This window comes from Apodemus sylvaticus, chromosome 6 (genome assembly GCF_947179515.1).
Source record: "Apodemus sylvaticus chromosome 6, mApoSyl1.1, whole genome shotgun sequence".
NCBI classification, from domain to species: domain Eukaryota; kingdom Metazoa; phylum Chordata; class Mammalia; order Rodentia; family Muridae; genus Apodemus; species Apodemus sylvaticus.
The window spans coordinates 99,578,988-99,602,716 of NC_067477.1; the positions used below are offsets into that span (position 1 = coordinate 99,578,988).

Genomic DNA, 23,729 nt, shown 5'->3' on the forward strand with positions numbered 1-23,729 from the left:
AAAGATGACTAAAGGATATTCAATGTCATTCCATTATTTTTTAAAAGTCTTCCATCATTGCTATATATTTAAATTACGACTATATTTCAGTAACATTTAAGTTTGATTATAAAACTAGTATGCAGTCATAAATTTCAGCAATATAGAACAATTCTGAAGACAACTGCAACAAAGCCACAAAAGTCAGGTGTGATGTGTACAAACTTAATCTCTGTGCTCACCAGGCAGAGACAAGCCCATCTCTGTGAGGTCAGAGCCAGCCTCACTACACAATTCCACTCCAGCCAGGACTACAGTGAGACACTGTATACACACACACACACACACACACACACACACTCACACACCAAAAGCAACAAAAAATCATGACTCCGATGAGAAGGGCTTTTTTCTCAGCCATGTTGGGCACACCCAAGTTTGTAACACTAAGCTTTCAACCCAACGGCTTGTTGTATATTTCTACTTAGACAGTTCTCCTGTGTGCTAAAACATCCCAGATAAACTGTCATCTCCCTCTCTCACATGCTATCTGCCAACAATATTTATTGCTTAGATTATAACAGTAATGACAATTTTAAAACAACATGGATAAAACTGACACCACTCAGCAGTTACCCAGATCTTATGTTAGCAGTGGAAGCATGCTTCAGCAGAGACATGAAACATTGCTAGCTATGTGCACAACGATATGGGCCTTTCTTCCCATGAGACCAGAGAGAAGCTGCAGAGTCTGTCCGGTTTGTCTGATTATTATTCCGGGAGCCCAGAGTAGGATGAGGTGTTTCCTTTCCGTGCCTCAAATGGGATAAAGACTTGTGTCACCACTGACCCTCACTCCTGTCCCAGGAGGGGAATCAATGAGACAGGGTTTAGTAGTCCCTACAGCTTGCGTACGGACACACCACAGCCCCACCCACAGTGGGTCAGCCTGCTTGAGTGCAGGCACTGCTCCATAGCACAGATTAGAGAAGGACTGTGAAGAGCTTTTGCCTTTGTCCTACTGCCTTCAGTCCAGAGTGGGGAGTCAGCTCTGACAACACACGACTTAAGGCTCAGATGGCCAGCACATAATCACTGAGAACACCCAGGTGAGACTCGCTTGGGGTGTGCAGTATGTTCTCACCGATGAGCGGAGCCCACGACGGACCAACATAGCAGAAGTGTCAGGGGTGGGGGGCAACCAGAGCTTCTCTTGTTTAGTAAGGCGCAGAGGTATTCCACTTCCCACTGACCCTTGGGTTCTCTGCTGATTCTCAACTACTAACCTCAAACTCTATATGGCTCAGTGTGGAATACAAAGGCAGGATGGAGCAGAGAGATAAGACTCCTGTGCACTGTGCAAAATAACATCTCTACCAGAATCAGCAGCAAGATCCAGAATCAGCAGCAAGATGCTCATTACTGAGGCGCCTGCTTAGATCTCATAACCAGATTTTCTGACGCAGTCTGGGTCTGAGAAGACACAGGCTAAACAACAACTCCAGAACTTATTGTATCTCTCTCTCTTTTTTTTTTTTTTTAAGAGTCTCTTACTAAATAGTGCAAGTTGTCCCAGAACTTGTTACGTAGCCCAGGCTGGCTCAGATCTTGCAATTCCCCTGGCTCATCCTTCTGAGTGACAGGTGTGTGCCATTGTCTTACGCATCTGAAAGTTTGAGATGCTCTAATGGCATTGTGGGGTCTCTATAGATGCCTCGGGAACATACATTCCTGAGGCAGGGGGAAGCAAAGGTAGCAGGCAAGGCCCAGTGGCTTCCCATTCTCTTTTTTCTCCTGGAATGGCAGAAACCCTCAGCTGGTTTACTGTACAATCTTGAGAAGCACACACACAGACTGGTGATGTTTTAAATGTGGGAAGCCGGGAACAGAAGCTATCAGCTGACTCCTTATGCTGTCTAGCAGTAGTGATCCCCAAGGGAGGAGTGGGACCGAGGGGAGGGGCCGAGCACACCTGTAATCAGCACACTCGCCTTCATCTCCCCCAGGTAAATGTCAAGCTGTCAGGTTATTACTCTAACAGGATTGCACAAGTATGCTCCAGGGACACAGGTGACTTACTGAGTGGCATGGTGAGCAGCTCTAGAGGAAGGCTTGGACACTCTAGGTGTATTAAACTTGATCCACTAAGCACCATTTGGTGGTGCTTAAGCAGTGACTGACAGCTCTGGAGGAGGCTTTTTCTTCCCTCGACCAAAAGAGACCTAGTTTCACAAAGGGTGTAAGATTGCTCCAAGGCAAAATGAATCACCGTGGCAGAGTGCCACTCGGTGGGTTTGGCTGAACCGGCATTACATCTTTTTTCTCTGCTTGTTTGGAGGGAAGAAGAGAACACTGCTTATCAGTATTCAGAATGTGTGTTTGTACTTCAGAAGGACTTTCTGGTGGCTTCTTTATCCACACTTGCTAAGTCTAGTGAGCAATGACAAGATGGCTGAATCTTGAGAGGAAGCTTTAGAAAGACTGCCAAGGACTGTGGTTGAAAATGTATACCACCTAGTGTCTATTTATAAATATACAAAGGAATCACGGCCCAAACGAGAGGTCATTCATCAACCGAACTGTGTCTAATGGAGACCAGCGTGGTGAGGTCGTATGATTTGGTTTCACTGACAGCTTGACTGCTGGGTGGACAGAGTGCCCCTGAAGGAGATTAGGTGTTCAGCCTGACTACTGGAAAACCTTAAAGGTTTTTATTAGAAGCAAATGGTACTTTAGAATCAGCACCACTGCCCAGAACTTTAAGTGAAAAAACGAACCAAGAAAGATATATACATGTCATCTTCAAGTTAATTAAGTAAACAGACACAGCACGAAGGCTGCCAGCTTGGGGCTGGAGTCACAACTCAGAAAAGAAGATGAAGGGAGGTAAGAAGCTTAATATGCACACTGTCTGTGCCCAAGTCAGACCTGACTTGGCCTGGCCTCCCTTGGCCTGCCTGCAAGAAAGCAACCCACTCACACTCTCAGGATCCCACTCCAGTCCTATGTCTAGGTGGAGTTCTTCAAAGCTGCTGCTCCCTGGGCAGAGGCTAACAGAACATCTAATGGAAGGAAGCAGCTCCCCTCAGACAAAGATTTAAAAAGGATTTCTAAAGCCTTTTGGGGGAGGGGGAGGGTCGTTCTTGGTGCTCTTAAGGTGTGTTAAACCTTCTGAAATAACAAAAATAGAACAAAACACAGAAGAAAAACAGTCCCATAGGAGCCCACACAAACTCCAGTGGCATTATCTTCACGGCCATCTCCGAACACAATCGCACCTTTTGTCATTGCTCGTGGAGGTACAGGTGCTGGAGAAGCCAAGACTTTGTGGGGAAAGCTAAGACATGGGAAGGGGGAGAAAATGCTTCCTTTGTTAGTGAAAAGCCATTTCCATTGAAAAGTTTCAACATACTATAGCGGAGTGAATGCACTTTTGTGAGCAGAGGCAAAGCACAGAGTGAAGGGAAGCAGCCTGTCCATTAAACAAACAGTGCTTCAGGAGCAGCCAGATCTTCCCCTTCTCCTGGAAAAATCAGGGGCTGGGTTTGCCACTACTCCACCCGATCCAGATGTGACACAGGGCTTCTAGAGTAACACAGATCCACTTAATTACAACTGAAGAAATCACTCAATTAATATGTTTTGTAAAAGACCACAAGGCTATAATAAATTGTTCCAGCATGCATTTAAAAACAGAGTGCTTGGGAAAGCATTTTAATTGAATTTCACAAATATTCCAGTGAGTTTATTTCCCTTCATGAAGCAATGCTTTAGGACAGGCAAGGACAAGCTGGAGTTTCTGTTACACAACTTCAGGCTCCCGTGATAAAGCAGATTACAATACCCCATCAGAGCTGACTTCCTGCTCGGCTATTAAAGAGGTGCAGGCCACACCCTGCCTACTGCTGTTATGAAGCTAAACTTCAGCTAAGAAGACGCTGGTGAGCTCTGGATGCACCTGTGAATATAAGTTTATTACCTGTGAATATAAGACTTTTGTCCCAAGAAAACTGACATTATCACAATAAAAGACAAAGCACCGTAATATGTATTCTTTATGGAGAAAGGATAAAATGGATTGCACATATATTATGATTCATAAAAGAGCTCACCAGCCAATTTTAAACTGCTAGAATTATCTTAATGGTTATACATTTACTGTGTAGTAACAAAAGGTACTTCCTATGTTCACCGGGTCATGGTGGTGAATGCGGTGCATATGTGGAGTACAGCTTGGGTCCCCACCATGACCCGGTGGGGCAGGCGAGAGCTTTTCAGAAATATTTGTAAAGGCAAATCTAACCTGTGAGCAAATACAATTAGGAGCTGAGGACCAAGGAGGACTTGCCACTGCAGGAACAGCTTCGGAACCATGCTGACTGTTGTTGGATCTGTGTTCCAATGTCACAGTCTCGTAGCATAAGAAACTAAGAACTGGTGTCCAGTAGAGCAGGTGGTCCCCTCTTGACTGGCTCTGGAAAAGCTAAGTGACTACTTTCTGCAGCAGATTCATACCTGTTGGTATCAAGTGCAAAGCAAGTTTCTAGTCTCTTCTCCGGGTAGTGTGGGGATGAGAACCTGGGGATGAGCACACTGGGTACTAGAGTGTAGTAGGTCAGGATCAAACTAAATCACAGATAATCCAATGAAATCACCAGTTTCATTTGGCAGTGAAGTATGGCTCTCCCCTGCCCCCCAAAAAATAGAACCGTTCCCCAGAGACACCCTTTGTGAGCATTGCTGATGAGGAGCACACACTAACTGATAAGATGATTTATCTCACAACCGATACTGACACACCCGAGACTCTTACTGTTAAATACCCCAGCTTATAAATGGAAGCTATATCCCAAAGGCATTTCCTAACCAAACTTAATGGAATTCCTTTTTAAAAACTAAATAATACTATTTAATGGACTTCTGGTATATCACACAATGATTATATAAGAAGCAATCTAAAAATTTCTGGTTTGTGTAGAAGAACAAAAACTTGAGCAAATCAATTTGAACTCTCCCAAAAGCAGTGTTTAAATATATTTTGCTTCATATGCATCTCTCATCAGTTGATCAACCACACAACTGAGCCTGTCCATGCACACAGTTCTTGAGGAGACTGAGTCAGCAAATACAGTCCCAAGTCCCATGGAATTCATGCCTCACAGCTGGAGGAGTAAGACATAAAAACAGCCTTGTACCATAGACTACCATTGAGTCTTCCCTTTCAGAAACTCCACTTAGCATCCCCTGGCTGCCTTTAAACTTCTGAGAGACTTAGAAGAATACATTTCATATATTAGCATCTTTGACGGAAGATAGGAACCATGAGCCTACTATGTGCTCAGGAACCAGGGCATCATCACTAGGAATGCACCTAGTGTGCACCTTTCCTACCAAGCCCTCTGTCCACTGGAGGCAGTCTCCTGGTATCCTGAATTTGAGCCACCAATAACTTATACTAACAAAATGGGATCCCTTTATACAGACTTCCCTGAATCTTGCTTTCTAAACTCATGTTTCTTAGAGTCACACATGATTCTTGTAGCTACAGTCTATATTCATTCCCACATTTGTTTAATGTAGTCAATACAAACAACATATTTTATCAATTTTTCTACTGCAGGCATATAGCCAGTTGACTTCTTTATAGCCTTTTCTCCCCAAACACAAAGCTTATATTAACAGAAAGCTACTTAAATTAGGGCACATCTATATGACTTAGCTCTAAAGAGAATAAAAATTTGTAAGTAAATTACAATATGTAACAGAATATTCTTAGTCTTAAGAAAAGTGTGCTAAAGTATTTATGGGCAAGAAACCACGGCTGCTAACTTTCCTCAGTGACTCAGAAGTAGAATTATGTGGCTATACGGGTAGACAGAGACAACCAGTACTTCCAAAAAGAACAAAATGCTAACAATAGATAAATCTGAGTAAAGGTTAGAATATGGGTGTTCTTTGTATTGCTTTTAGGATTATGGTTTTTCCTATAAATCTAAATCATTCCTAAAAGACTGCTTATTTTCAAAAGCTCTCCAAGAGGACTGGAGAGATGTATCAGAGGGTAAAGGAACTTGCCACCAAGTCTGATAAGCTCAGCACGATCCGTTCCTCAAAAAAGAGAGAACTAATTCCTGCAATCTGTCCTCTGACCATCCCATAAGCACCATGGCACAGTACCCTCCCCCAAACCCCACATAAATGTAATGAAACCATATTAAAGGAAAAGGCTCAGCACTGGAGACAGCTCTGTGGTTAAGAGCACTGGCTGCTCTTGCAGATCCAGCACCTACATGACAGCTCATAATCTTCTGTAATTTCAGTTCCAGGAAGTACTAGATTTTTCTTTCCTTCTTTTCTTTTTCTTTTTGAGATAGGGTTTTTCTGTGCAGTCCTGGTTGTTCTGGGACTCATTATATAGATCAGGCTGGCCTCAAACCTGCAGATCCCACTTGCCTCTGCTTCCTAAGTGCCAGGGAAAGCAGGGGTGGGGGGTGGGGGGTAAATCAAAGGCATGCACCACCACTGCTCTGCCAGTACCAGGTTTGAAAGCATGAAAGATGCAAGATTGAGGGGCTCGTGGAGAGCAGCTGTGTAGCAGGATCAGAATTGCTGCAGCAAGGCTCTAAAAGGCCAATAGTGACCCTGAAGCCTCAGCTGTCTTACAAACCTGGAAAGATTGGGCTACCAAGGTTCTTTGAAGCCCAGAAGACAAATCCCACATGCTACACAGTGAGCTATGGGATGTGATATTTGCTGGATTTTGGTTTTGGTTTTATCTGATGTTTCCCTGTGATGTGCTAATTATTCACTTTTGGAATAAGAACATAACCCTGTGTCATCATGTATTGGAAGTATGTAAATTGTTTTTACTTTTTTCAGGAGCCCATAGTTTAGAGACTTTGGACTTTTAAATTTTACATTATATTTAAAAAGAGACGTTGGGGACAAGATGTAGAAGGTTATAGCTTAAAAGTGAAGTTTGGTATGTCAGACTGACAAGGAGTAGAGTGTGATGGGTAACTTCTGCAGTCTACTTTATATAACCTAGAAACTGGGGAAGGAGTCTCAATGAGAGACTACACGGGCTTGAGCTGTAGGTATGTCTATTAGAGACTGTCTTAAGTGATGTGGCTAATGTCCTCTGACCACATTATTCTGTCTCCATCACTGTTCAATGGCTGCTTCCTAGTGACCGTTTCCTGTTAGTGTGAGTTTCCTCGAGGCTCTAGGGAAGACTCCGTCAGTCCGTTAGTTCACAGTGGATGGAACCATTCTTTAGGCAAAAGGTCCCTAACTGTGTAAGAGTAGAGAAGTCCCACTGGGTACAAGTAAGGAAATAAGCAAGCAGCAGGCACGCACTCGTTCCCCTCGTTTCCCAATTACAGATGTAACATTACGAGCTGCTTCAAGCTCCTTTCACCATGGCTTCTCCACAATGGCAGACTATATCCTGAAAATGAAAGCCAAAATAAACACCCTTTCCTCTAAATTAGTTATTAGTATATTTTATCACGCAACATAAATGAAATGAAAACAAACACATTCAGCTTTAAGAGGAAAGAAAATCCAACTATTCATGATAATACAAGTAAGTCCAGAATATATTACACTTAGTAAAATAAGTCACAGAAAGCCAAATATCTTACTTGTATGCTGTATTTTTAAGAAGTTACACTCACAGAAGATGGGAGTAGTATGATAATTACCAGAAACTAGGTACTGAGGAGAGAAACAGGGAAGTGGAGGTCACATGATGGACTTCTTAAATGTATGTAATCACCATTAACAATTAAAATACTAACGAAGGAAGAAAACATAGCTGATAGACGGGATTATAAAACAAGTATTCTACATATCCAAACCCATGGCCTCCAAAACCCCACTTAAGGAGAAGTTTTCTAAGTATGCTCTACCACTCAGCTGAAACTTTGCAGGGGGATGTCTTGATTATAAAAAGATAACACTAGTGATGATACTCAGGAACACAGATGACAACTAGGACTTTAAGATCTAAGATCGAGTAAGTGCTGAGATGCCTGTAGGCATCCAGGAAAGAATTGTTCAGCATCTGAACACTGACTCCATTTTATATGTTTAAAACCCAACACTGGAACACTTCTGTTTCTCCCCTGGGAGATTAATCACTCTGGGTAGTGATCTTTACCACAAACAACAGAGAGGTGGAAGGAGTATGCAAAGGAGTTTTCAGGTGAGTGACAACTGAGCAAGGAACCCAAGCACCCAGCTTCCTGCTAGCGCAGTTGTCCACCAACACCATGAGGAACGGGGCACATCAGCCCTGTGGTCTGGTGGAGCCAGGCGTCAGCAGGAGATTCCCAGAAGTTATATAGCTGTAGTTCACAGGCAGAGCCCAGAGAGGATAAAGTTGCTTGGAGAGAAAGCTCAGGGATCTGTACAAGAAAGTAGGGTACAGACACACCTGTATGTAATGCTAGCAGTAGGGGAGATGAGGCAGGAGGAATACTTTCAGTTCAAGGGCTGCCTAGGATATAAGTGTCTGAATATAATTTGCTAAAAGAACAGCAATGAAACACCAGAAGACCCACAAGGTCTGGACCAAATGGCTAGCATGGTAAAAATAAAAAATACAACCCTAAAAAACAAAACCAGCTAAATAGTAAAAGCAGAGATCTGTCGAGTGCAGTGTTGATCTGCAGAAACTAACCAGATAAGGCCAATGAAAGACAAGCGTGGTCACTGGGAACAGCAGGGCTGAGCACAGGCTTTGTGTTTGATTTTCAGCACCAGGAGAGGAAATGGAAATCAATGAAACAAAAAGGGCTGATATTGATTTGGTTTGGTTTTGAGACTGACCCTGGGCTGTCGGCCTCAAACTCTTCCTGCCTTAGCCTCCCAAATTCTGGGATTACAGGCATGTTCCATCATTCTCAACACCATTCACACCTACCCACCCCCACCCTCTCCCCAAAAGAAAGAAGAGTGATTTTTTTTAAAAGAAATTTTAAAATCTTGTCAATAAACATTTAGTTAGACAAAGAAATAAACAGAGGGAAGCCTCAAATAAAACAGAAGACAAAAAGAAGACATTTTAATTGACACCAGAGAAATACAAGCAGCATTGGAGGCATACAAGAAGCATTAGGACAGTAGTTCTCAATCTAACTAATGCTGAGACCCTTTAATACTCATGGAGACCCCTCCAACAACCAAAAAATTACTTTTATTGCTGCTTTATACTGTAATATTGCTGTTATTAGTAATAATGTAAATATCTGATATGCAAATGATCTTAGGCAACCTCCCAAAGGGGTTGAGACTCATAGGTTGAGAACCACTGCATTAGGGACTCGCGTGTACAAAGAACTACTTGCCAACAGATTAGAAGACCTAAAAGGAATGGCCCATTCCTGGACTAATATGAGCTTCCAAGGTTTCAGGGTTAAGCAACAGACAACCTAACAAGGCATGGAAACAACAAAATGGAATCAGTAATAAGAATTCTTCTAATTAGAATATATGTATGACGGGGAAGTTTCACTGTTGTATTTTATCAAACTTTTAAATAACTAACTTTAATTACTCCCCAACCATTTCAAAAATTTGAAAGGGGGAAAATTCTATGAGGATAGCATTTCCTGACACCAAAACCAAACAAGATGAGAAGAACAAAGAAAAAGTTGTAGGTCAGTGTCACTGATGAGCAGAGATGAGAAGATTCTCAACAAAGCACTAGCAAACTGAATGGAGGATCACATTAAGATATACAACCTAGTGTGACTGATCCCAGGGATGTAGACAGCTCAGCACGCACAAGTCAGGAAGCGTGACACATCGCACCAACAGAATGAAAGAAAAAACCAGATGTACACAGAAACAGCATTCAGTAAATAAAATTCAACACCCTTCAGGATACAGATCTCCACAATTCGGGGATATAAGGAGCATACCTGGAGGGGTGGAGGGGTCGGTGGGATGACAACCATGTTGGTAGATTGAAGGAAATCATTAAGGCTGTGTAGGACAGACCCACAGCTAACATCAAACTAAAGGTGGAAAATACTTCCTGGGAGATTTGGAGCAAGACAAGGCTGCCTACTCCCACATTTCCTAGTAAGTGTGTAAGAAATCCTACACACTTCAGTTACAGGATAACTGAACAAGGCAGAGAAAGAAAAGTCATCCAAATAGGAAAAAAGAAATCAAACTATCCTTGTTTGCACACAACATATAAAAAGCCTAAAAAGCCCACAAAAGATCAGAACTGATAAAATGAATTCAATACATTTATAGGGTACAAGATCAACATGCAAGAATTAGTAGCATTTTTATGCACTGATAACTACCAGAAAGTTAAGAAAGTCGACAAGAGCTAGACTGCAGATTTAACTAAGAGATGGAAGAACTCCATGATAGAACTGGGAAGCACTGCTGAGGGATTGAAGAGAACACAAAGGGGGTGGAGGGGTGGGGGAGGGAAGGTAGGGGTATTGGGGAGGTAGAGGGATGGAGGAGTCGGGGAGTTAGGGGGATGACAACCGTGTTTGTGGATTGAAGGAAGTCATTAAGTGTCCAAAGTGACCCAATGTGACCCACCTACACATCCAATGCAATCTCTATCAAATACCAATGATAGTCTTTACATAAAGTACTTAGTTATGGAGTCTTTGTGCTTCCATACAAGTTCAGGAGGTGTGTTTTTTCTAAGTAACACTAACAAGAACAAAGCAAGTGGGATTGTAATACCCAACTTCAAAAACTTAAAAAATTACTGTGCTGCAAATCCACATGGGCTGCCTGCAGCATAACGACTTCCACTGTTATCATTGCCTTTTGCTTTCTCCAAGTGCGAGCCGCAGACATACTCTGCTTCTATGGATGTCCACCATCACAGGTGCACACACACGTGGAACACAATCTTTCCTGGCATGATGCAAAAGGCAAGTAAGGAGTAAAGATGGCAGCCCATGGACTGAGTCCACCTCCAAGCTTACTTTCTGTGCACCAAGATGTTAGGGACTGCTGCTCACAAATTTGGTAGGACTTTAAGGTGTAGACACTGGAGCTAAGGAGTATCACATGCTAGAAAATCTCTCCCAACGTCTCACCTTGGTGCAGAAAGCTGTGAAGGTTTAATACCGGAGACATCAGTCACATGACATGGCTTGTTTATTTATTTGTCTTTCTAGACATATATGTTCATCTGGTTTAATGCTTCAAATCAGTACCTCACAAAAATATAACAAGCTCAGTGTCTCAATAACCTTGATGGAAAATAAAAATAGATAAATCTACAAAAACAAACAACAACAACAACAACAACAACAACAAAACCCAAAACCCAAAGTAGCAACAATTTTAGAAATGAAAGTAAGGTATTACAGAATTTTTATTTAAATGTAACATTCTAGATCATAAGTATGATTTTTGTATTTATTTATTTATCGTGTGAGCGCGCGCGGGTGCTTGCATGCGTGTGTGCATATGTGTGGGGTGTGTGTGTGTGTGTGTAGCACGAGTGTGTATATAGTCAGAGGACAACTTGAGGAACCGGTTCTCTCCTTGGATCCTGTGGATTTTGGGGACTGAACCCAGGTTGACAGGCTTGGTGAAAAACTCCTCTACTCAATATGCAATCTCACTAGCTCAAGTGCGATTTCTGTAGCAACAGTAAATTTTCATTCTAATATCAGTACTATCGAAAGATAACCCAGATTAATAAAAGCCCCTCAAAGTCAATCTACTTAAAACATGTAGGCCAACTTACACTCATGTGCACACACATACAGACACATACATGCAATTTAAAATAAAAGTAATTTTTAAAAAATGGGGACCAAAATTTTACAGGTAAATAGTAAGAAGATATGGATAGCTAAGGGGATATATAAAAGAGTTTATCTTATTTTGAACAAATTTTATGTTGTAATTTTATCTATCAAAGAATGAATGAAACACTGACTTTCTTTTTTGGAATTATTTTTTTCTAGCAAAAAAAGAAATTGTATAACACAATATGACATCCTTCCCATTGCCACTGACGTAACAGTACTTGTTAGAAAGAAGACAAACAGCCAGCCATGCACACCCACACATTCCCACACATGCATGTACACACTTAGAGAAGTAAGAGAGGACCACTGTAGTTTGAAGAGTATTGGTGTTAGGTCTTCTTTGAAGGTCTAATAGAATTCTGCACTGAAGCCATCTGGTCCTGTGCTTTTTTTTGGTTGGAAGACTTTCTATGACCCCTTCTAATTCTTTAGGGGTTATGGGACTGTTTAGATGATCTATTTGGTCCTGATTTAATTTTGGTATTTGGTATCTGTCTAGGAAATTGTCCATTTCCTCCAGATTCTCCAGTTGTATTGAGTATAGGCTTTTGTAGTAGAATCTGATGATTTTTTTGAATTTCCGCAGTTTCTGTTGTTATATCCCCCTTTTCATTTCTAATTTTGTTAATTTGGATACTTTCTCTGGGCCCTTTGGTCAGTCCGGCTAAAGGTTTATCTATCTTGTTGATTTTCTCAAAGAACCAGCTCCTGGATTCGTTGATTCTTTCTATGGTTCTCTTTGTTTCCACTTGATTGACTTCAGCCCTGAGTTTGATGATTTCCTGCCTTCTACTCCTCCTGGATGAATTGGCTTCTTTTTGCTCCAGGGCTTTCAGGTGTGTCGTTAAGCTGCTAGTGTATGCTCTCTCCATTTTCTTTTTGGAGGCACTCAGGGCTATGAGTTTTCCTCTTAGCACTGCTTTCATTGTGTCCCAACAATTTGGGTATGTTGTGCCTTCATTTTCATTAAATTCCAAAAAGTCTCTGATTTCTTTCTTTATTTCTTCTTTGGCTAAGGTGTCATTGAGTATTGTTCAGCCTCCATGTGTATGTGGGCTTTCTGTAGTTTTTGTTGCTATTGAAGGCCACTCTTACTCCATAATGATCTGATAGGAGGCATAGAATTAATTCGATCTTATATTTGTTGAGGTCTGTCTTGTGACCAATTATATGGTCGATTTTGGAAAAGGTACCATGAGGTGCTGAGAAAAAGGTATATTCTTTTGCTTTAGGGTGAAATGTTCTATAAATATCAGTCAAATCCAATTGGTCCAAAGCTTCAATTAGTTTTACTGTGTCCCTGTTTAGTTTCTGTTTTCCCAATCGGTCCATTGAGGAGAGTGGAGTGTTGAAGTCACCCACAATTATTGTGTTAGGTGCAATGTGTGCTTTGAGCTTTAGTAAAGTTTCTTTTTTTTTTTTTTTTTTTTAGTTTTTTTTATTCGATATAATTTATTTACATTTCAAATGATTTCCCCTTTTCTAGCCCCCCCCCAAAAGTCCTGTAAGCCCCCTTCTCTTCCCCTGTCCTCCCTCCCACCCCTTGCCAGTTCCCCGTTCTGGTTTTGCCGAATACTGTTTCACTGAGTCTTTCCAGAACCAGGGACCACTCCTCCTTTCTTCTTGTATCTCATTTGATGTGTGGATTATGTTTTGGGTATTCCAGTTTTCTAGGTTAATAACCACTTATTAGTGAGTGCATACCATGATTCACCTTTTGAGTCTGGGTTACCTCACTTAGTATGATGTTCTCTAGCTCCATCCATTTGCCTAAGAATTTCATGAATTCATTGTTTCTAATGGCTTACGAATGATGGTGCCCTTGCATTTGGCACATAGATGTTCAGAATTGAAAGTTCTTCTTGGTGGATTTTTCCTTTGACCAGCAAGAAGTGTCCTTCTGTGTCTCTTTTGATGACATTAGGTTGAAAGTCAATTTTATCTGATATTAGAATGGCTACTCCAGTTCATTTCCCGAGACCATTAGCTTGTAAAATTGTCTTCCAGCCTTTTACTCTAAGGTAGTTTTTGTCTTTGACACTGAGGTGTGTCTCCTGTATGCAGCAAAATGTAGGGTCCTGTTTCCTTATCCAGTCTGTTAGTCTATGTCTTTTTATTGGGGAATTGAGTCCATTGATATTAAGAGATATTAAGGAATAGTGATTATTACTTCCTGTCATTTTTGATGTTATTTTTATATTCAAGTGGTTATCTTCTTTTGGGTTTGATGAAAGAAGGTACCTATCTTGCTTTTTCCAGGATGTAGTTTCCCTCCTTGTATTGGAGTTTTCCTCCTATTATTCTTTGCAGAGCTGGGTTTGTGGAAAAATATTGTGTAAATTTGGTTTTGTCATAGAATATCTTGGTTTCTCCATCTATGGTGATTGAGAGTTTTGCTGGGTATAGTAGTCTTGGCTAACATTTGTGTTCTCTCTTAAGAGTCTGCATGAGATCTGCTCAGGATCTTCTAGCTTTCATGGTCTCTGGTGAGAAGTCTGGTGTGATTCTGATAGGTCTTCCTTTATATGTTACTTGGCCTTTTTCTCTTACTGCCTTTAGTATTCTGGCTTTGTTTAGTGCATTTGGGGTTTTGATTATTATTTGACGGGAGGTATTTCTGCTCAGGTCCAGTCTGTTTGGAGTTCTGGAGGCTTCTTGTATATTCATGGGCATCTCTCTCTTTAAGTTGGGAAAGTTTTCTTCCATAATTTTGTTGAAGATATTTGCTGGCCCTCTGAGTTGTAAATCTTCACTCTCATCTATACCTATAATCCTTAGGTTTGGTCTTCTCATTGTGTCCTGGATTTCCTGGATGTTCTGGGATACAAGCTTTTTGCATTTTGCATTTTGCATTTTCTTTGACTGTTGAGTCAATGGTTTCTATGGTATCTTCGCCATCTGAGATTCTTTCTTCTATCTCTTGTATTCTGTTGTTGATATTTGCATCTATGTCCCCTTATTTCTTCCCAAGGCTTTCTATCTCCAAAGTTGTCTCCCTTTGAGTTTTCTTAGTTGTTTCTACTTCTGATTTTAGATCCTGGATGGTTTTGCTTAGCTCCTTCACTTGCTTGTTTGTGCTTTCCTGTAATTCTTTAAGAGATTTTTGTGTTTCCTCTTTCATGACTTCTGCCTGTTGACTCAAGTTCTCCTGCATTTCTTTAAGGTTTTTTTTTTTGCGTTTCTTCTTTATTGGCTTCTATCTCTTGAGCCTTATTCTCCTGAATTTCTTTAAGTGATTTTTGTGTTTCCATTACATGGGTTTCTAGCTTTTTCATGTTCCCCTGTATTTAAGAGATTCATTTATGTCCTTTTGTGTTCTTCTAGCAGCATCATGACCAGTGATTTTTAAATCCAAATCTTGTTTTTGTGGTGTGTTGGTGTAACCAGGACTTGCTGATGTTGGAGAGTTTGGTTCAGACGCTGCCATATTGCCTAGATTTCTGTTAGTAGTGTTCTTGCATTTGCCCTTTGCCATCTTGTTCTCTGGCATTAGTTGGTCTTGTCTCTGGCTGTTGTTTGAGCCTCCTGTGAGGCTCTAGGGCTATTTCCGCAACACTGGATGGCTGGGTTTCCCCTGTCACAGATAGCTGATGTGCTGTCCTCCTCTTGGGTGCCCTTGGAGCCCTAGTGTGCCTTGTCCCAGATTGTCTCTGTGAACCAAGTGGTGCCCGTTTGCTCCTTCAGGGAGTGCTGATGGTGTATACTGCTGCAGGACGTTTTCCGAGTGATGATCACTCTGCTGGGCAGCCAATCTCCCAACCGGGCTGATGCACACAAGGCTAGCCTAGCTGCTCAGGCCCTGAGCTAGGCAAAAGCCTGGCAGGCCAAGACCCGAGCGAAGTTCCCCTCGGGCTATGAGTGTTAACTGGTTCTGTCAGGTGGCCAGGACGGCGGCATGCACATTCCCTGAAAGTGCCGGGAGAGTCTGCTGGGCTAACAACCTCCTGGCCGGGTTGGCACACAGATGGCCCACTGAGCAGCCCAGGTCCTGGGGGCAGTCCAGGGCCTGTCAGGCTTAGACTCCCGCTATGTTAGCCTTGGGCTATGACTGTTAGTTGACTTTGCCTGTTAGAACTCTCTGGCATCCTGCAGCCAAAATGGTGGCATGTGCGCTGGGCCAGGCAAACGACCTCCTGGCCGGGCAAACAACCTCTTGGCCGGGTTGGCACACCGATGGCCCTCCGAATAGCCCAGGGCCTGGGTGCAGGTCAATGCCCATCGGGCTTAGACCCCGGCGATGTTGGCCTTGGGTTATGTTTGTGTACCTCAGGCTGTCTGATCTCTCTGGCATCTGAGAACCAAGGTGGAGGTGAGTCTCTCATAATTGACTGGCGGGAGGCAAGATATCAACTTGCTGACTGATGCCAATGTCTCCCTACCCACAGCGACATCATTAGTACATTTGCTCAGATTCTGGGCTGTCCCCTTAGTAACTACTGTTCGTCTGCTTGATCCATCAGTAGTCAGTCTCAGGTCAGTAGGATGTGAGCTTTCTCTGAACATGCCCCATGGAATCTACTATTTCACCTGGCCCCTGCTTCTCTCCAGTAATGAAGCTAGCAGGAACAGTGCCATCCTGGCAGCACTATTCTACCAGCTATGTCAAGGTCAGGTGACAAGTATGAAAAACCTCAAGTAAAAGTGTTCCAGTCTCATTGTTTTCATCCAAAGTTCTGGAGAGTTTTCTGTTGCTGTTGTATGTTTTTGTTTTTTATAAGTAATATTTCTCAATGAATTGTTCACTTTGGTCAATTTTACTCAAGACCCATGCATGTTCTTGGGAGTTTTTATATACTACTGTCCGACAGTGGCTTTTGAAAGAAAAGATCTGGAACCTCAATAGCTGTCTTTTTCTACAAAGACTGAGAAACTGTCATGGTACAGAAGAATTCTGATATGGGAGATACAATCCAGACCCAGGTCTAACGATTTGGTCATTATATAAGGCTGTAGAAAAGTTACAATGGTTTAGCCTTAATTTCACATCTCATAAAGAACACTGTCTTTATTAAGTTGCCATAGGCATTGCTGGAAACCACTGGCATGCATTCCACAGATATCTCTTAAGATGCAAACAGTGCTGTTGCCACAGAGGCCACAAAGGCCTAGGACAATAATTCCTTAAGTGGCAAATAGAAGAAAATATTTAATATTAATATTTAGTATTCCTACAATCATCTAATGAAGAACAAAGGAAAGAAGTCTTTTGAGTACTCTAATAGCAGTAAAGATGCACAGTTGAAGGACAGAAGCATTTCCACTAGAAACAGATCTAGAGGAAGATAAAGGGAGGCCTGGCATATGGTACTTGCCTGTAATCTTGGCAACTTAGCAGGCTGGGGCAGAGGGATGGTGAGTTTGAGGCCAGCTTGGGTGACACCTGTCTCAGAAAGGAGAGAAATTACCACAAGTGGAAAACTAAGCTAGCATCTCCTGACACACAAACTCTGTCCCTGCTTCCGTGTGCAAGAAGGGACAGAACCACATCTTTTTCAGAGCCATCATATGAGCAAATTTTAAAAAATAATACATCTACCCATCATTAAATTACAACTTTGGAAACCAGACATGTCTGAAAATTGCAGAATCAAATACTGCACCAGAGAACATAGAAGCAGCTATAATGCTGTCATGTTAGTCACTTCAATGCACAAAAGAACAGAACTTACCTCTACAGCAAAGATGCCTTTGTCACGGCCATACACTTTCATCTCTTCTGGAAAAAGCTTAAAAGCATTTATGTACGGAATATGATCCTCTTCAACAAACCTGTATTTTTCAGACAAAACATCTCAATGAGAGCTATATTCTTGCTCTGAATAAACTTTCTGAAAATCTACCCCTTTCACAAGGGAAGAAAGAATAAGCTCAGTGGACTCTACCTCTCCATATTTTAAAAGCTACTGTCCCCAGCACCCATGAAGACGACGCTGACAGTCTCCAGATTGCCTAACTCTATTCAATGCATTGTGTCTGAGGAGTGTGGGTCTGCCAGTGTGGTCACCCGGCTTCCACAGCCTTCCTTCCATGGCTAGCTCCCATCACATGACCAGCTCCCGCTCACCCCGTGAATCCCCTCTTCAGGAAGCTCTTCTTGGTCCCTCTTTCCTGTTTCCCTTCTGTCTTCAGGACCTAGTCCAGTGCATGCTGGCTGATGAACAAACTCTTAAGGTTTTCATCCCAATCGTTTGTATACAGAAAGAGGTCAAACATTTTGAGTCAAATGTTAAGTCTGAAGAAAACTCCAAATGTTAAAAATGGACTATAACATGTATTTATTCATCAAGTAAAATAGATGTTAGGGTATGGCCCCGTCAGCACTAGTGGGAAGCAGCAGAGAACCCAACCAGTAAAATTCCCATTCCCACAGATCTTGTGTTTTAGTTAGAAGATGTGGGCAGTCAGTCAATAAACTATAGTATGCTGAGAAAACAACAAACTAGAGAAAGAAACAAAATAGAGAATGCAGGACAGGGTCTCCTGCGTAAATTCCTAAACAAGTACCAAGAGAAATAGAAAAAGCTGGTTGGGAATAAGCACCCAGCATGCACCGCCTTGCCCTCCACTGACACCAGCTTCCTGGAAAAGTAAACACTGACCTAAACTTAATTTCAAAATTACAATGTGATTCTTCTAACTTTTAGTTCATTGAAACCTGAGAATTAAATAGTCAAGGTAAAAATAAATGAAAACCTCTCCCAGCTGGGTTTTCATTAATTGCTTTATGTTACATAAGTATCTATGCATAGTGAACTACAATATTGGTTTAATATTATTATATACATGATAAAATATATACCTATCAATTCAAAACATCTAGACTTCCAAATGCTAACATGCGCCTCATTTATTTACTCCTTGATATATACATACACATATTATATCTATTTAAAATAAATGTGAGGATACATGCTTGAGGCAGGCCCGTGCTTGAAGTGAGAGCAACAAGAGATGAGGACTTGGCCCCCCATCCTGCCCGGTCAGGCAGACAGGGCGTTAGAATCACGCCCCGGTCAGGGGCTGCCAGAGAGGCTCATTCAGTGCTGCTGAAGCAGAGGCAAGAAAGAGAACTGAGTCTGGGGACGCAGAGATGCTCCCAGAGCAGGTCTGGAGGTACGTGGAGCTTTAAAAGTGACACAGTTTATAGCACTGTTCCAAACACTTCTCAAAAGTCTGCTTACTTTTGATTGGATAGCAGCTCAATCAAAATTCCAACACACTATTGCTGTTAGTGGGCATTGTCAGCAGCCTATCTGGATCAATCCAAGAAGTTGCTGAAAAGGAACTGGCACGAGAAAAAAGCATCCCTCACGCCTCTCCTGCCCAACAAAGACCTCTGCAACATCTCCTGGAGACACTCTCTGCTCACAGTTTTACTGCAGTTTTTGGTAGCTTTGATTTGAGACACATTAGAATTTAACAAGCGGCTTGGCTCTTGGCTGCAGACCATTAAAGCAACAGCACACGTTAGAGCTGTGTGCTCTGTGGGTCAGTCTGTCCCATTTATCCTTTCCGTGTCCCTCAGCACAGCCTCATCGGAGCAGCCACCTCTTGCCTGTTTCCCTTCCCTGTACAGAACACCATCTCCACAGAGCTGCCTGGGTGGCCCTTAGGGTCAGATGGCCACTCCTGCTACAGTCTCCCCACCATTTATGTCAGCACTTAAAAGTCCTGATGGGCACAGGGCATTTCTGAGATAATAAAATATGTCCTGGAAGTGTATCAAAGTGACTGCTGCATATTTTTTGTGGATAGTCTCAAAAAACACTGAATCACATTTTACTTTCTGTTCTGTTCTGTTTGTTTTGTTTTCTTTCGTGAGATGGTGTCACTGTGTTGCCCTGGCAAGCCTAGAATACACTTCATACTTCTGCCTGCCGCTGTCTCCTGAGTGCAGAGGATTAAAGGCTTGCACCACCACCCCTGGTTTGAATTGTGTATCTTTCTAAGGATTTATTTATTTTATGCATATGAACATTTGCCTGCACATTTGTATATATAATACATATGTGCCTAGTGCTAATGGAGTCTAGAAGGGGGTGCCAGTCCCCTAGAACTGGACTTACAGGCAGTTCTGAGATACCACGGGCTTACTGGGAACTGAACTCAGATTCTCTCAAAGTGCTCCTAATCACTGAGCCATATCTCAGCCCTAAGGAACTGCATATTCTTAATGTTGAGACTTTTATCATATGTAAATTATACCTCAATATTTCTAAGTTATGAGAATGAGAGGAATGGAGGTGAGAACAACTAAAATTTATTATACACACAAGAACGTGTTGAAGAGGCTTTGAAGGGGAAAAGCTCCCTGACCCTGCAAACTCACGTACAAACTCACCTCTGTCCTGCTCATTTCTCAGCCCTCCCCACCCCCACCAGCCTCTTCCTCCAGGCCCACTCCTGTTTTCTGTGCCTTGATCAGAGCCCACTCCTGCTGAGATGCCCTGCTGTCCCTGGGATGCAGGGATACTCCAGGTTGGGTTGGCTGCTCTTTCATTCTAAGAGCAGCTCAGAGCCCTTTCTATGTAGTCGTGCTCTCCCCCGCACCCCCGCACCCTCACCCCACAGCCTAGTTCAGCCTTCTGCTCTGCACTTTCCAGGCTCATCCCCTTCTCTTTATTCATGGCCACGTGCCTCCCTCCATGAAAGTGGACACTTGACATACATGCTCACCCGCTGCATCTCAAGGCTCTAAACTCTAGAACATAATGCAAGTACAGCAGCTACTCAACACATGTTTGTCCAAGAAATGTTGACTGTTATTACTTTCTATTGTTACTGCTAGCAGGGAAGGGTCCATTATAGTAAATATGAAGGGATAAGAAGAATTAATCCTAAAGCCTATGGATATGCTGCTCTGAAGATAAATAAGGAAACAACAGCTCACCATCAACTATAACATATGTAGGGCCGGGTGAGGTAACACACACCTTTAATACCAGCACTGGAGGCAGTCAGGCAATCTTTGAGTAGAGGCCAGAGTGAGGAGAGTGACCCTGTCTAAAAAAATAAAAGGAAAGAAAAGAAAAGAAAAGAAAAGGAAGGAGGGAAGGAAGGAAGGAAGGAAGGAAGGAAGGTAGGTAGGTAGGTCATACATTCCAGCCAAGCTGGCCCTATCTCCCTGCAGACAATGTTAGCTTCTAGCAGAAGCTCTGACTGCACTGGAGACCCCCCTGGAGGGATTTAGCAGAGATAAAAAGACTGATCCCTGCAGTCCCCAGACAATGCTGGGGCTGTGGTCAAGAGGAGACAAGTGGACGATCTGACTAGGAGTTCATTCTGGTGAAAACAGAGCACACGAGAAGCAGTGGTGACAGCCCCTTCTCCTACTGCCTTCAGCTCTGTCCACAGCTTGTATACTCCTAGTAGCATGGTGGCAACAGCCCTCCAGCTAACCGGATCTAATCTTGAAGGCATTTTACAATTCCCTGTGTGGGAGAGGAGGGTCAGAGGGAAGAGCGGGTGAGCAAGGGAGGCTGAAGATGAGGACTGTCTATTCCACCCACAGTGTTTTCCCTGAGAAGAAGTTCTCCCTCTGTTAAATTTCTAGGGCAGTTCTGTTGCCCACTTACAGACTGCCCTGGACGAGCCCCTTGGCCCAGCTCTGAAGACACGATTAAGCATGATCATGATTAGGATCTTTTTGAAAGACCCTCTGGTTATCAGCAGCAGGATGGAAGGAACAGCAAGGCTGAGGAAGGAGCGCAGCTGGAGCCCAGGAAGCAATCAATCCAGGTGAGGTAAGGTGAGGCTGGAGGAAAGGATGGGTTAGAGCTAGCTGTGTCAGGTACATAAGGGCTAGGACACAATGACTGGCTGTCTATGCAGAGTGAGGAGAGCCCAGGAGAAGCCCTAGGATTCCTGATATCACCAGGGTCCATAGCATGTGCTAGGAACCCTGGAGGAGTGCAGGATCAAGGAGACAGATGGTGAGGCATTTTTAGTCATATGATTTTAAGAATAAAGGCATCAAGTAGTCATGACCATGGGCAGCCATACAGGTGAATATACGGGTCTGGCCCTCAGCAGGCAAGCCTGGGCTGGTGAGATAGAGTGGAGAGTCATCAGCACAGAGATAATAATTAGTCTTGGGAGAAGATGATGTCATCTAGTGAGGGCACAAGCAAGGCAAGGTTCAACTGAGTAAAGTCCACTGATTCACAAGTGGTCTGTGTGCAGCGGCTCACACCTGAGAACAGCTTTCTTATATGGTTAATATGACAAAATCTAAGGCACTGCCATCATTAACTAGGAGCAGTATACTTAACAGAAGGACAGTGCCAATGATGACAACAGTGACAGTGAGGATGGATGGAGATGACATCCTACTCTCCAGGACACTAATGATGCTGCACACACTGCTCTAAGTGCTCACAGCATGCCAGTGGTCCAAGCAGTTAGAACCGTAAGGTGCCATTACTATTATAGACTCATAAGGAGAAACAGAGAAACATTTATAGGCTTGCTCAATGTCATGTGTTATGTGGACGAATTGGCAGAAAGATAAAGAAGTCTAGCTTCAAATGTGAATCCTTGGATGTATTCCATATACTGTTTAAACTCAATTTATTATTCAGAACACACATAAAGGACAGGGGAAAATGAATATTTTTTGGTCTGCTTAGTAACTGACTGATCTTTATACATTTGACCCATTAGTTATAAAAACCTGTGCATTGGAGATGGCTTTAGTTCAAGTGTCTACTACCTTAGGCCAGTCTTTCTGTCTAAAATTCTGTAGACTATTTTGAAATATGCAAATGCCTAATACTGTGTGAAAGGGCCTTTCTATAGTTTTGATGTCAACTTTTCCTAATAAATACAGGAATATTAATGTCATTTTTCTCTTTAAAGTATTTTATTTACATTAGATAATTAACTTTCTAATATTTCATGTGAGATAAACAGTATAATTTCCACTATATCAGTAAAAACTCAAATTATTAGACTGAAGGGGAATTAACTTTAAGAATTAGAACCCAAGCTACATGCACTGATTTCTCATCATTGTCAGTTTGACTGGATTTGGAATCACCTAGGAGACATATACACTTCAGGCATGTCTAAAGAAATGTTTTCAGAGGTTTAACTATGATAAAACTTGCCCTGAATACAGATGACTCCAATCTATGGGCTGGGGTCCTAGACTGAATATAAAAGAGAAACAAAGGTAAAGCAGCAGCAGCAGCCCCTTTCTCTACTTCCTGGTCTCATGTGAGCAAGAAGACCACCACCACCACCACCACCACCACCACCACCGCCACCGCCGCCGCCACCACCACCACCATGTCCACTTAAACCGCAACCCAATGCAAATCTTTCTTCCTTTAAGTTAGTTGGTTTTGTCAGGTTCTTAGAACAATGAGAAAGTAGCCCATGTACTACACTAGCTTTCCTGGACCTCCCTCATTGTAGGCTTTCTTACAAAATTAAAAATATCCAAAGCATGTTCCTAAATTCACACAGATAATCAGGAAAAAACAATCAGGAAGTAAGTTCAGCTTACCTCAAAAGGTCTGAAAGTGTAATTGTTTCTCTCTGCCAGAGCAAGGACAGATAGCAGAGAGCAAGTGTCCTGGGCACGGTCATCCTCACAAGCCCCTTCTCCTTCCGCTCTGAGTACTGCACTCCATCAACAGACCCAGAGCAGACAGATGCTGTTTATTCAGAAACACGGTGACATTTTTAAAAATGAGTAACAAAACAATCATCATTCAAAATAAATTGTGACTGATTCACTTTGTGTATACAATCTAATCAGGGTTAGCTGTAGGAGTAGGGTAGAATGAGATTTTTAAAAGAGATGTAAATTTTGACATAGTAAATGCAAGCTATTTTTAAAAATAAAAGGTCAAACAATCAGAGTGGAAATTCTAAGCTGCATGGATGAGGTAGCACTCTATCCCCCACCCAGCCTCCAGGTGTCCTTTAGCA

At 42.4% G+C, this 23,729-nt stretch overlaps 1 protein-coding gene across 1 annotated transcript in view; it reads right to left on the minus strand.

Moving 5' to 3' along the window:
- Taf1b (TATA-box binding protein associated factor, RNA polymerase I subunit B) overlaps positions 1 to 23,729 on the minus strand; it is a 63,570-nt gene that overhangs the window by 22,092 nt on the left and 17,749 nt on the right. The window contains exons 7-8 of the mRNA XM_052186044.1: positions 23,302 to 23,452; positions 17,462 to 17,561 (exon numbers count right to left, since the gene is read on the minus strand). Of these exons, the coding sequence (XP_052042004.1) occupies positions 17,462 to 17,561; positions 23,302 to 23,452 (251 nt within the window). The remainder of the gene's footprint in view (positions 1 to 17,461; positions 17,562 to 23,301; positions 23,453 to 23,729) is intronic.